This window comes from Macrobrachium nipponense, chromosome 4, assembly GCF_015104395.2.
Source record: "Macrobrachium nipponense isolate FS-2020 chromosome 4, ASM1510439v2, whole genome shotgun sequence".
In the NCBI taxonomy this organism is placed as follows: Eukaryota; Metazoa; Arthropoda; class Malacostraca; order Decapoda; family Palaemonidae; genus Macrobrachium; species Macrobrachium nipponense.
In genome coordinates, this window is record NC_061100.1 from 100,640,107 (window position 1) to 100,654,778 (window position 14,672).

The 14,672-nt window shown below is 40.0% G+C and overlaps 1 protein-coding gene across 1 annotated transcript in view; it reads left to right on the forward strand.

Moving 5' to 3' along the window:
• LOC135211460 (uncharacterized) overlaps positions 1 to 13,704 on the forward strand; it is a 65,889-nt gene extending 52,185 nt beyond the window's left edge. Inside the window, exon 8 of the mRNA XM_064244768.1 lies at positions 13,538 to 13,704. Within this exon, the coding sequence (XP_064100838.1) occupies positions 13,538 to 13,704 (167 nt within the window). The remainder of the gene's footprint in view (positions 1 to 13,537) is intronic.
• Positions 13,705 to 14,672: the final 968 nt, after the last annotated feature.

Genomic DNA, 14,672 nt, shown 5'->3' on the forward strand with positions numbered 1-14,672 from the left:
TCTCTCTCTCTCTCTCTCTCTCTCTCTCTCTCTCTCTCTCTCTCTCTCTGAAGCAAGCGAGCTTTCGTCTGGAGCTGCCAGACATCCTCGGCTGGGAAGCTGAGGGTGGACTGATCTTGGAGCGGTGTCCGTCCTCGTTTATATTTGGAGTTGACAGCAGGGGGTTTGCCCCATGCTGATCTACAAGAAGGCTACAGCCTGGGTTATCTATACGGTAACATAAAAACTCACAAACCAGGAAACCCCCTCCGGCCGATCATCAGCCAGACGCCCGCCCCTACGTACGCCTTGGCTAAACGTCTTAACCAAATTTTGACCCCCTACGTCCCGAGTTGGTACAGCATGCAGTCGTCAGTAGAATTCCTAGAAGTCATCAAGGACGCCCCTGGCACCGGGATTATCGCCTCGCTGGACGTAGAGTCCCTGTTTACGAACGTGCCTGTCGACGAAACCATTGACATCATCCTTGAGCGTGTCTACAGGAGTCAGTCGACGGCGCCCCTCAACATACCCGAAGCCTCGCTCCGTACGCTGCTGGAGATCTGCACGAAGAAGGACCCTTTCTCCACCCACCGTGGCCAGATGTACCGCCAAAAGAACAGCGTAGCGATGGGCTCCCCACTAGGGGTACTCTTCGCTAACTTTTACATGGGCACCGTGGAGGAGCGATGCAGCAACCCCGCAGATATGGACGATATATTGACGACATCTTTATTCAAGTCGACGCCGAGAATGAGGTAGAAGCCCTCCGTCAAGCATTTCAGCAGTGCAGCGTGCTGAATTACACGGTTGAATACAGCACCGACGATCGGCTCCCCTTCCTCGACGTCCTTGTGGGTAAGACGGAAGACGGCCTCCGTACTTCCGTCTACACAAAGAAAACAAACCTAGGACTTTGCCTCAATGGTGACAGCGAGTGCCCCGCCAGATTCAAATGCACGACCATCAGGGCCTTCGTCAGGAGAGCCCTCTCCCACTGCTCGACCTGGCAGGACACTCATCAGGAACTCGACCGCGCCTCCCAAGTACTCGTAAATAACGGGTATTCAAATAAATTAATAAGCAGAGAAGTCCGTACAGCCCTGGAGAAATGGTACGGTAGTGAGAGCCCGCAACCCCGCCCCCAGGATAATATCAAGCTGTATTATAAAGCCTTCATGAGTTCACATTACCGTGAAGAAGGAGACTCAGTTAAGAAAATTATTTCTGAAAATGTATCCCCGACCGACGACACCAAAAATATCGACCTGATTATTTACTACCAGAATCTGAGGACGCGCGATCTTATGAAAAATAACCCCTCTCCACAGGTACGAGACCCCCTGAAGCAGACGCATGTGGTGTACCAACATACATGCCCAGTCCGCGGTTGCAGCGGCGCCTACGTTGGTATGACTACCATGCGCCTGTCGAAGAGATTCTCCTGCCCCGCCCAAGAGGGGGCCATCAAGAATTACGTCCGCACCAAACATCAAGAGGCCATCTCCCGGGATGTGATCATCCAAAACATGAATATCATCGGGAAGGCCCCTGATGCCCGTCGGTTACGCCTGCTGGAGGCGCTTCTCATCCAGCAAGTAAAACCTACACTAAATACGACGCAGGAAGAATTTCTCCTCCCTACGAGTATGAGAAGACCTGCCACCAACAATGACACCACCGAGCACGACAATTCCACGGAACACAACGCCCCCGAACGAGATACTCCTGCAGCTAACCATAATCAAGTTAGCCGTGACGTCCCGCAGCGTAGCGAAACGCCCATTAACGTAACCGCGCCGCTAAGGAGGTCAAGGCGGCTGCAGGACTTACAGCATCGCAACCATCAACGCGTGGAAAGTGGCTTGAGACCTGGTTCAAGCCACCAATAAAAACGAAGACCTACCACCACCAGCCAATAGTAGATCAGCATGGGGCAGACCCCCTGCTGTCAAATCCAAATATAAACGAGGACGGACACCGCTCCAAAATCAGTCCACCCTCAGCTTCCCAGCCCGAGGATATCTGGCAGCTCCAGACGAAAGCTCGCTTGCTTCAAGAAAGAGAGAGAGAGAGAGAGAGAGAGAGAGAGAGAGAGAGAGAGAGAGAGAGAGAGAGAGAGCTAGAGAGAGAGAGAGAGACATATATATATCGTTAATGACTTTGATAACTATGGTATCATAGTTTATCTGTAAAATTCAAATATATACACCAGTTTTGACTCTGTATTTCATCATGACCTCCATAGGCGCTCTACTAGCCTGTCTAAGTAGCACGGAAAAAGCCGCTATTCGGAAAATAGAGAAGAATCTCTACAAGTGTAACACTGCTGAAGTAACCATTACTTTTAATAAAGTATGCTTGAGAGAGGGTCTGCTTCCTAAGTATATTATTATTATTATTATTATTATTATTATTATTATTATTTTTATTATTATTCATAAAGTGAACCATATCCATATGGAACAAGCCCATGAGGGCCCCTGACTTGAAATACAAGAAGTATGAGATTTCATTTCGATTATTAAAAAAATAAATTAATTAATAAATAGATAAAGATTTTTTTAAAATAAATTGATTAACAAATAGATAAAATGTATTAAAATGCAAGGACAATAATATCAAGGAATGCGAGGGACATCACCTCCCTCAGGAGGGGATAAATCCTTCGAGTTAACAGCCAGGAATCCTGACAGATCAAGCAGAATTCCTACCGATGGGAACAAACATTCCTTCTGCCCCTTTAAATTCCCGAGAATTACCGCAGGGAGGAAGATAGTGAAATGTGGCGTGTCATATCAATAGATTTTCTCGCGAATGAGCATCAGCATGCAAATGCTCGTTTAACTGACAATTCATTACGATCTTCGTCTCTTAATTGGAAGTCATTGGCCTCCACGCCCTAAATGGAAGCATTAAGCCATCTCTATCGCTATTATCCGCCATTATCCGTTATTCCTTTCCCGCTGCTTCCTTCGGGGGTGAATACGAAGGTGGAGGGAAGTGAAAGTGTAGGAAAGACGGAAAACATGATCTTCTCTGTTTTCACTATTTCACATATTCTAATATATATATATATATATATATATATATATATATATATATTATATATATATATATATATCATAGACATTTCTCAGCATTGAAAGAATCTATTAGCTCTTTCACATCTTATGGGAGAACTAGGTAGCCCATGTATCCTTTTGAATATGTGACCTTTTGTAAGGCTTTGACCGTTTAATTACATCCATGCTATATATGTATATATATATATATATATATATATATATATATATATATATATATATATATATATATATATATATATATATATATATATATTTGTGTGTGTACGTATTTTGCTTTATTTCATTTACTCAATTGCTGTAATTAGGCTTCTTTTAAAGATTTCTTATTATTAGTATTAGCCATCTTTTAACGTATTCTTATTATGTAAAAATCATTGTGAATTACATTGAAAGTATAGATGTCAATAGCAATTAAACAAATAGATAGAATTGTCGTGAAATATTTATCTAACTGTAATAAATGTTAGATAAATATTGATAACGGAATACAAACGCTACCCATGGTAAGTAAGGCACCCCCCCTAAAAAAAATTCATTGGCCTGTTAAGGTACTTATGTAAGCTGAGACACACACACTCCTCCTGGGTCACACAAACGCACATACATACAGACACAAACTCACACAAAAACACTTACACAAACACACATTTCCCCAAAAAATGTCTGCTCTACTTACATCACTCCAGCTGGACGAGAGAGAGAGAGAGAGAGAGAGAGAGATAAACAAACAGGACATTACCCCCTTTTTTTAGAGAGAGATTTCTTCGTTTAGGGTGGAAAAGCAAACTAGACGCTGTCGGCTGCATCAACACCTCCATTTGACTTCAAAAAGAAAGGCTGCCTTTTTCTCTCCCTTTCTCTCTCTCTTTCTCCTCTTCTTCTCCTCCTTCTTTTTGAGCTTCAAAAAGAATCGAGGATGAATAGGAAAGAGGGAAAAATAGGATGGGGGAGGTGGGAGAAGGCACACGACGTCTGTTGTGACAGGGTTTAAAGAAAAGGAGTGACGAACGAAATGGAAGGAAACCAAAGGAAAGGGACACGAGGTCTGGTAAGGGAAAGGAGTGAGGGAAAGAACTGGAGGGGAAACCAGAGGAGAAAAGTCTCGTAAGTGCGAGTTTAGAGGAGGAAAAGGAGGAGGAGGAGAAAGAGGAGGAGGAGGAGGAGGAGAAAGAGGAGGAGGAGGAGGAGTAGGAGGAGGAGAAAGAGAGGAGGAGGAGGAGGAGGAGGAGAAAGAGGAGGAGGAGGAGAAAGAGGAGGAGGAGGAGAAGCGACGAAGAAGAAGATTGTTACGACTTACTGGTTGCCAGCCAGCCAGTGTTAAGATAAGAGGGACACGCTAAAGACGACCGGTGAGTCAGGACCTTGTTGGTTGTTGGGCAAGGGTCCTTGGGTCAGGGTTGGGGTAGAGAAAGAGGGGGATGTGGGGTAAGGGGAAGGAGGTGGGAGAGGAAAGCGAATAGGAAAAACAGCTTAGGGGGACTTGGTTAAAAATGTTCACCCAGGAGTCCGGCGAAAGGATGCGAGGAAGAAGAGGAAGAAGAAGAAGAAGAAATATGTGTGTGTGAGTGTGTCTCCTCCGAGTCCCGAGGGAAACATTAGTCTAAGATATAAAGCAGAGAGGGAAGGTCCACGGGCGGAAAGGAGATCCATTTACACGCCGAGGTAAATGCATAAAATCCCTCTCGTTTTCTTTCCTACTTCTTATTCTTCTTCTCTAAAAGGGGAGACAGGAATGGAGACATGGGTCGACTCCTCTCTTTGTCTAATGTATAAATAGCCCCTGAAAAAAAAAATGGTTTCCTGGTTTTTGTGGACATGTCTCTAAAAGCTTTGCCTGTTTCAGACTCCATCACATATTACGAGGAGGTGAAAAGATATCAGTGTGTGTGTGCATGTTTATACATACACACACACACACACATACACACACTAACACACACACACACATATATAAATATATATATATAGTCTATATATATATATATATATATATATATATATATATATATATATATATAATATATAGGGTATAAGCCACGAAGGAAAAATAAACAACGGTGTTTCCGCAAGAGCTTTCGACGTTCAACGTCCTTTACTTAGCAAAGTAAAGGACGTTGAACGTCGAAAGATCTTACGGAAACTCCGTTGTTTATTTTTTCTTCGTGGCTTATACCTTTATTTATGGATTTATCACGTTCCAAACTTTCGTGATTCAGTTATACATATATATATATATATATATATATATATATATATATATATATATATATATATATATATATATATATATATATATATACATATATATGTGTGTGTGTGTTTGTGTGTGTGTGTGTGTGTGTGTGTGATACATAAAAGAAGGATTTGTTAAGACAATGTATTTCAAACACAATTGTAATGTGAGGTGCTGTGACGTTCGTAGAATGTGGAGTCATCATTTAACTTCCTTTAAAGACAGTGGTCCGAGTGACAAGCCTTAGGAATGCTGATGTGTCTTTCTGGGATAGTGTGATATCAGAGTTGCTGTTTTAGCAGATCAGTGCATGTCCTGTTGCCACGGAAGGGTCGCAGAGGTGACTTATGAATCTAGTTCTAGGCAGTTCTTGGGTGTGGACAATGTGTGTGACTTCGTACATGCGTGCGAGCTTTCCCTACATAATGAGATGTAGCATTACCATGAAGGGGAGATCTGTACAAGAGAGGCAGAAGCCAAGATTGCTTCTTCGAACAGTATATGTGTTACAAAGTGATTGTGCATAGTATGTTGAATAATTAGGCATATTTATTTGTAGCCGAAGTGTGGCTTGATTGTCTTTTGAATATTTATTTCAGAGATGTTCTATTTCATATGATCTTTGATGTTAATCTTATGCTTATCTGGGTGTTCTCCTGTCTTCTAACAGGCGGTTCTGGAGAAAGGGGAGTTGATCTGGAGAAAGGGGTATTGAATATGGTGACTTAATTGGTGTACTGACAATATTGACTATGCCTAATGTTATGGCTAAACTGATGTTAGTTATTTGATTAATTACCGAGGGTTATCTGAGCTATTTGAACTTTGAATTTAACATTTCATTTAATCATTCAGTTAAGAACCTGAGTTAATTTAGCTAATACTTTGCTTTTAAATAAATGTATATTTTTGTAAGTTTTGTGTCTAATTTGATGGCCTTAGATAATGGAGGGGGGAGGTATGTTGTGGAGAGAGAAGGAGAAAAGAAAGAAAGGATGGAAGAGAGAGAGAGTGGGAGAGAGAAAGAGGAGGGAGAGAAAGATTGCGAGAGAGAGAGAGAGAAAGAGGTTGGTAGGGAGTAGGGATTTGGAGAGAGAGAGAGAGAGAGAGTGTGTTACCAGTTGCTCTAGATGCACGGTCCATTGCTACCTTTTAATAAATACCGAGATTACATTCTAATCTTCAGTTATTAGTGGTGGCAGCGGTTTTTGAGCCATATAGAGTCTGGTTGTGAGAATGTGTTAGGTTTTTAATTAATGGGTGACAGGGAATAAGAATTATTCAGCCGTCATTCTGGTACTGGGAGGGAAATATTCAATTAGCGTCAGCATTTTGTCTATCATGAGATGCCTCGAGGTTCTCTGTCGCTCAGTGAGTCTTGTGGGTGCGTGTGAATACTAAGTACTTTCTCGCTCGAATATCGAGTCGTTCTTACAAATCCAGGTATGTGTGTATTAGCGTGTTTATACACACGTGTGTGCGAGTCGGCGATCGGGTGTTCTCTCAATGACGACGTGAATGTTACATTATTTTTTTTGCCTTTGTGTATGAATCATTTTTGGAGTTAAAGAATCAGTTCAGATTATCATTTTTTTTCCCATAGGAGCAGAATGTGATGTGTTCTTTTCTTAGCACATATTTAGAGGCGATGCATTCTTTTTTTTTAACACATATGTATGCCTGTGAAGGTTTTTTATACTAGCAACTTGGTTCTTGGCGATGCTTGGGTTGCATTTTTTGGCCCTTGGAGACGGCGTCCCTCATGCATACGCACTCAGCGTATTTTTTGAATAGCCAGCAAAAGGGAGACTAGTGTGGTTCAGGGGGGAATGCTTGAAGGCAGGGGGTAATGGGGGTAAATTTGGCCTTGATAGAAAGTTTATTGCCATGCCATATCAGCTGATAGTCACTGGGTGATGATGTGACATGACCGTTAAGTGGAATTATTACAGGAGATATTTATGGGGATTCTATGGGAGTTCACAGTGGTAATATTGGTGAATGTGACAATGATTTATGGGTGGTGATAACAATTTTGGTGAATTTGGTGAATTTTGGTGAATTTTGGTGATATTTGGTGATACTGGCGAGTACTAATATTGGGGATACGAGTACTGATATTGGTGATATTGGTGTTATTTTTTATACTAACATGGGGGCTTGTAATGAATATTAAGAGTGGTGATGTTTGTGAATATGGGAGGTACTAACCACAAATTTGGTAAGTCACAGATGTTACAGGTGTTACGGGAACAGTTGACAGTGCCATTGGATTTTCTTTTTTTCCCCTTTTTGGACATTAGCCATCGCTGATGTAAGTTTTTTTTTTTTTATCATGGGCGAATTTGAATTTATTTTTCTCTCAGAACAGTTTGTGTAGATTTTTTAATATCTCAGTTCGTAACTTGGAATCATTTTCGGGAATGTGTTGATAATTTTAGCCGTTTGATGCTGCAGAGATTTAGAGGAAAATTTTGCATTTTTTTGAATGTCTACATGATGGCACTACATTTTTTTCTCTGGATATTTGTGTTTCTGGAAATTGTCCTCTCGCACAATTGAGTTTTTGACAACTTTGCCAGAGATAGGAAACTTCATTAAGTTTCTGGTGGCCTGTGCCGTAGTGAATATGGGGAAGCCTTTGCTTAGACACTTTGGATTTGGAGTTTTGTTGTAATGAGTTATGGCACACTGATGATTTTTTCTAGAATTTCCTGGGCAATTTTACTTGCCAAGTTTTTGCCCTTCTCAGCAGTTATGCTAAACAGAGAGTTTATAGTTTTTGGCTGTAACATTGAGCTTCTTAGAGAGGCTTCTGGAGGTTATTTTACTGGAGAATTGGAGATATAATATTTTGGCCATTTGATATTTTATTTTGTTGGAGATAGTCCAGAGTTTATGCCTATGGTGGTAAGAGCTATGTTTAGTTCAATTATTTTTGCAGCCATTTTTGGTGCAAATGGAAACCCTTGTGAGAGGAGACATGTAGCAATATTATTTTTTGGATACTTGTTTTGTTCCATATGTGGTTATTGGTGAAATAGAGGGGAATATGGTGATGTGTGGATGCTAGTGAAATGGAGGGAATATTTTTATCACCAGAGTGGTATTATTATTATTGTGATACGTGGGTGACATTAATCTTTGGTGGTGACTTTTTTTGTGGTTATGATTTTTGGAGCTAAATTTATGGGGTTTTACGAGCCAAAAGAGGGGGTACTGTGGTTCTTTTGGTGTTGTGGGTATTGGAGGCAGGTGACACTACTGCATTGTGGTTTTATGGAGATGTTGCTTTTTTTATATTCACCAGTGGTTATTTTTGGCGGCATATAATTGTGGTTTACTGTGGTTTATATCCCGAATAGGTGATAACTTGTTTTATATACTTGGGGCAGTATCATGGGAAAGTTATGTCTTTGAGACAATTTTTGGGCTCCTTGGTGATATCCTGGAGATAATTTTGTGAAATGTGCTGATATAGTGTCAGTATAGAATTTTTTGGAAAATAATGGTTTTCTGAAGTTGCAAGTCTGACTAGACAAATCTATACTGCAGTTCGAGCACCTGACGTGTTTACAGGTGGATTTTTGCTGATAATGCTGTGATGAGTCGGGTTGCTGACTTTTTTCCTTCGTGTTGATTACTCGGAGATTTTCACTATTCTCTGTTGACTATGGTATTCCATGGAGGTGTATCCGTGTAAGGGGATTGTTTCCGGTCGTTACCTATCGATGAAATTGTTGCGATGGCAAATTTTGTAACGATACTTATTGCATTAGTGAGGGAAAATGTTGGGTTATATACATTATATATATTATGTGCTTTGGAATGGGGGAAAGTTCACTTATTATTATTGTTATTATCTTTTTTTCTTTCTCTTTTTTTTTCTTTTCCTACGAGATTTGTCGTAATTGGAGTTAAGCTTACATAGCATTTCTGTTTTGGACAGGAGATATGATTTGTCAGGGTATGTGAATTAGATGAAGGGGTGTTTGACATTATATTCCATGGTGGCTAATTATATACAGTAAAAGGGTTTTGCTGTTAGACAGTAAAGGGTTCTTACTGATTTTGTGGGTTACTGAAATATCAGAGCTTGAGAGAACATTTTTTGGTGATAATTTGGGGCCGTTACATGTTTTTTTTTTTTTTTTTTTTGGCTATTTTTCTTTTTTTTTCTTGTGAAAATTTGTGAGTTTGAAATGTGATGACAGAAGTCCGCAGAGTTTCTGTAAGTCTGGGTGGTATGTGTGTGCTATTGTGTGGGGGTTGACAAGCTTTTTTTATATATTATTGGAGAATTCGATTGGAGAATTTGAATTTTCTTTACGGGGTTATAATAGTGATTTATGATTTAGCGATCTTATGAAGTTCCTTCACGAGCTGTAGTTAGAAATTAGTTCAGTGGTCATATTAGTGGATATATTAATGGGGTTGATTGGAAAACATTCAGTATGTCTGGGGTTAATTTTTCTTTAATTGACCGATGACTTGACTGACATACTGAATACCATAAACATCGTTCCCCTACGCCCAGCAAGACATCCTTCAACTACTGCAGAGATGTGTGCTGCTGATGTTCCCACATGCGAGAGTTTCTACAAGTCTACGGGGTTTGTTGGTGGTTTTGGACTACGGAAATCGTCGGTTGTCTTTCACGGGGAGACGTTTTGCCTTCCTACAGCACGTTTTCACGTGTCTGTGCAGCTGCAGACCAATCACACACACGGGAGCATGAGAAAGTTCAAGATGAGGAGAATTTTCTGCAATCAAGTGTTATTATAGCCCATATCCAAGCTGTTGAAAATAATGTGTGATAGACATTGTGCTGCCAGAGACGTGCATCTATCATAGTCTTTTTTGAGCTGGCCAATGTGTTTTATATGTATAAGCTGTTTTATGTGAGCTATGGCTAGGCTGGTGCTAGCATTCTAGGTGGCCGAGCATTTGTTACATAAAAGAGGGATTTATTAAGACAATGTATTTCAAACACAGTTGTAATTTGAGGTGCTGTGAAGTTCTTAGAATGTGGAGTCATCATTTAACTTCCCTTAGAGACAGTGGTCCGAGTGACACGCCTTAGGAATGCTGATGTGTCTTTCTGGGATGGTGTGATATCAGAGTTGCTGTTTTAGCAGATCAGTGCATGTCCTGTTGCCACAGACAGGTCGCAGAGGTGACTTATGAATCTAGTTCTAGGCAGTTCTTGGGTGTGGACAATGTGTGTGACTTCGTACGTGCGTGCAAGCTTTTCCCTTACATAATGAGATGTAGCATTACCATGAAGGGGAGATCTGTACAAGAGAGGTAGAAGCCAAGATGGCTTCTTCGAACAGTATCTCTGTTATAAAGTGGTTGTGCATACTGTGTTGAATGGGTAAGCATATTTATTTGTAGCCGAAGTGTGGCTTGATTGTCTTTTGAATATTTATTTCAGAGATGTTCTATTTCATATGATCTTTGATGTTAATCTTATGCTTATAGGGGTGTTCTCCTGTCTTCTAACAGGTGGTTCTGGAGAAAGGGGAAGTGATCTGGAGAAAGGGGAATTGTTCTGGAGAAAGGGGCAATGAATATGGTGACTTAATTGGTGTACTGACTATATTAACTATGCCTAATGTTATGGCTAAACTAATTCTAGTTATTTGATTAATTACCGAGGGTTATTTGGGTTATTTTACATGAGTTATTTTAGCTAATACTTTGCTTTTAAATGAATGCAAATTTTTGTAAGTTTCGTGTCTGATTTGATGGGCTTAGATAAAGGAGGGGGAAGGTGTGTCGTAGAGAGAGAGAGAGTTTTTGGGAGTAGAGAGAGAGAGAGAGAGAGAGAGAGAGAGAGAGAGAGAGAGAGAGAGAGAGAGAGTGTTACCAGTTGCTTTAGACGCACGATCCATTGCTACCTTTCAATAAATACCGAGATTAGATTCTAATCTTTAGTTATTATATATATATAATATATATATATATATATATATATATATATTATATATATATATATATATATATATATCATGTACCCTTGAAAACTGTATCTATGAATTATCTTTTTTTCTGAATAAGAGGATGTGATGGGCAATGACATTCTTAGAATGTAGAGATCATCAATTTAACTCTCCATGGAAACAGTGGTCATGAGTGATAAGAAAGACAGCTCAGCTCCGGAAATGCTGACATAACTTCCTTGGGTGGCGCAATGTCGAAAGTCGCTGCCTAAGCAGAACAGACCACGTCCTGTGTCTCCATGTGCGGGCGGATGTAGATATGCTTTCTGATGCTTTCTGAATCTGGTTTGAGGCTGATTCTTGGGCATGAACAATGATCTGTATAATGACGGCATGAACTAGTGATGAAGTTAGTGATGACACTTGTTTGGGAGTGTCTTGTGAGTTAATTCGTGCTTGCATTCGTGTGAGCTATTTCCCTACATAATGAGAGAGTAAGTAAGCCAAAATGGGAGAACGATACAAAGTCGGCAAAGGGCCAAGATGGCTCTTTCGATAGTGTTTTTGGTTAAGTGTGTGTAATCTGTGTTGAATAGGTAAGCATACTCATTTTTTAGCCAAAAGTGTGACTTGACTGTATTTTGAATATTTGCTTCAAAGATGTTCTATTTTATTGGACCTTTTGATTTTGCTTTTTATTCTTTTGCTTATCGATGTGTTCTCCTGTCCTCTTATAGGCGGATCTGGAACAAAGGGGAACTGATCTGATATTTAGAAATGGGAACTTAACTGATGTTCTGTGGTGTTACTAGACTGTGCTATGACTTTTCTAGTTTTATGACTAAACTAGTGTTGATTATTGTAGAAGAGGGATGGACGGGTTTGGTTCGATTCCCAGGGCTATCTGAGGTATTTGGATTTTGAATTCAATCTTTCATTTAATAATTTTGTTAAGAACCTGAATTATTTAGTTAATGCTTTGCTCTTAAATAAATGTATTTTTGTAGTTCACGAGTCTGATTTAATTGCCTTAGGTAATACAGAGAGAGAGGGGTGTAAAGAGAGAGAGAGAGAGAGAGAGAGAGAGAGAGAGAGAGAGAGAGAGAGATGTAGAGAGATAGCGACCAAATGTACCAAGGTTGGAACCTCGGTAACAGTTGTGATGGCAGCGTGAAATTAATGGCAGCTTAAAGAGGCTGTTTTGAGAGAGGCTGGTTGTGAAAATGTGCTAGGATTTCAGATATGTAATAGGAATTAGGGAGACATTGTTCTGGTACTGAGAAGAAGAAATTTGATTAGGGTCGGCATTTTTGTCTGCTGTGAGACGTCTTTAAGGATGTGTCACTCAGTTGATATCTGTGAGTGTGTGTGTTTACTAAAGTGCTCCCTGTTCGAGTATTAGGTCGTGATTACACACGCAAGTATGTGTGTATTAATGTGCTTTTACATGCGCAAAAATCGTCAGTATGGGGTTCTTTCATTGACGGCGTGAGTGTTAAATTTTTTTATGCCCTTGTGTTTTTTTCCTCTTTCTAACTTTGTGTGTGAATCATTTTTGGAGTTAAAGAGAGTTCAGATCACCATAATTTTTCCCATAGAAGCAGAATGTGATGAGTTTTTTTATCTTAGCACATATTTAAAGGCGACGCATTTTTTTTTTCATTTTTCAATACATACATATGCATATACAGGTTTTATCCATGCGGCTCAGTTCTCGAGGTGCTTAGATTGCCTTGGAGGCAGTGTCTCTTATGCATACTCAGTCAGCGTATTTTCTGCTGAGCAACCAAGGGGTAGTTCCAAAGGGGGGGTGATTTTTTTTCTTTGTACCGAGGTTAAGGGGGTGAGTGAATCCATCATTTTTTTTTTCTTCTTCTTCTCTCTTGTCTTCTCCGTTTGGCCTTGAAAACCAAGTTCAATGCCATGTCCTTGAAATGAGGAAATCAGCTGTTAGCCACTGAAAGATGACGTGATGTGCCCGTAGGGTCTTTTAGAACGATTTTTGTTCTTTCTTTTGCTTAAAGAGAAAATGAATATGAAATGAAAATAGTGCAAATTTTCCTTACGCTTTGGAGAATGCCTTAAACTGTTTTAGAGATTTTTTATGATTTCGAGATCAGATTTTGACCGAACACATGATGTTCCCTAGAGGGAAAGGGATCGGCGAAATTTTTGGAAGGCCGATCAACAAAAAGAGTAGGGTGATTAGTACGTCCCAGAGCCCAGGCCTATAGTTTACGCAATGGTAGAGGACGTGATTAGAACTTAGGATATAGAGATTATTTGAAAAGGGGATGTGTTTGGTGATGCTAATGGTGATGATACTGGGGTTATGGGGAGTGGTAATATTAAAACCCACACTGGTGATACGGGAGATATTTACGGGGATGCAATGCGGCATATTGGAGTTCACGGTGGTAACAATTTTGGTGATGATATAAAAAACCCACACTGGTGACATAGGAAATATTTACGGGGATGCTATGCGGCATATTGGAGTTTACGGTGGTAACAATTTTGGTGATGACATTATGGGTGGTGATACTGATACTAATATTGATATTATTTCTGATACCAACAATGGGGTGGATGTCATGAGAACTAAGGGTGGTGATGTTTATTGGATTGTGGAAAAGGGAGGTACTAACCACAAATATAAAGGTGCTTTATCGGAGGATATTGTGTTAATGCCCTGTTCAAAGACTATGGTAAAAGTCAAATTGAGGAAAGTGAGAAAACCTACCGGTCATCTTTTGCTCGGGTGTTTTTTTTTTTTTTTTTGGGGGGGGGTTTTCTGTGATAGCCTTAGAGTTTTCTTCTTTTTTTATGGGTTCAGTAGACAATTGCTTGAAGTCTACATGAGTCAAAGATGTTTTAGGTGTCACGGGAACTGTCAACAGTGCCATCGGCTTTTCTTTTCCCCTTTTGGAAGTTAGCCATCACTGACTTGAGTTTTTTTTTATCATAGGCGAATTTGAATTTATTTTTCTCTCAGAACAGTTTGCATAGATTTTTAATATCTTAGTTCGTGACTTGGAATTATTGTTCGGGAATGCGTTTATAATTTCAGCCGTTTGATGCTGCAAGAGATTTAGGGGAGAATTTTTGCATTTTTGAATGTGTACATAATGACACTACATTTTTTGTCTGGATATTCATGTTCCGGAAATTGTTGGCCTCTTGCACAATACCCTTGTTGTGTGTTCAGTTTTTCTGATAGTGTTGCAGAGCCAATATCTGATGAGATGTCAATTTTTCTTTTTTCTCTCTCCTTTTTCCCGAGTCTGCAAGGTACGACAATTATATGGCACTTGTTCTTTTCTTTTTTTTAAGTTGTCGAGCGTTTCGGCAAATATTTCTAAGTGTCTATCATATGAGAAATAGGTTTTACTCTGTGTTTTTGGCAAGTTTGCCTGAGATAGGAAA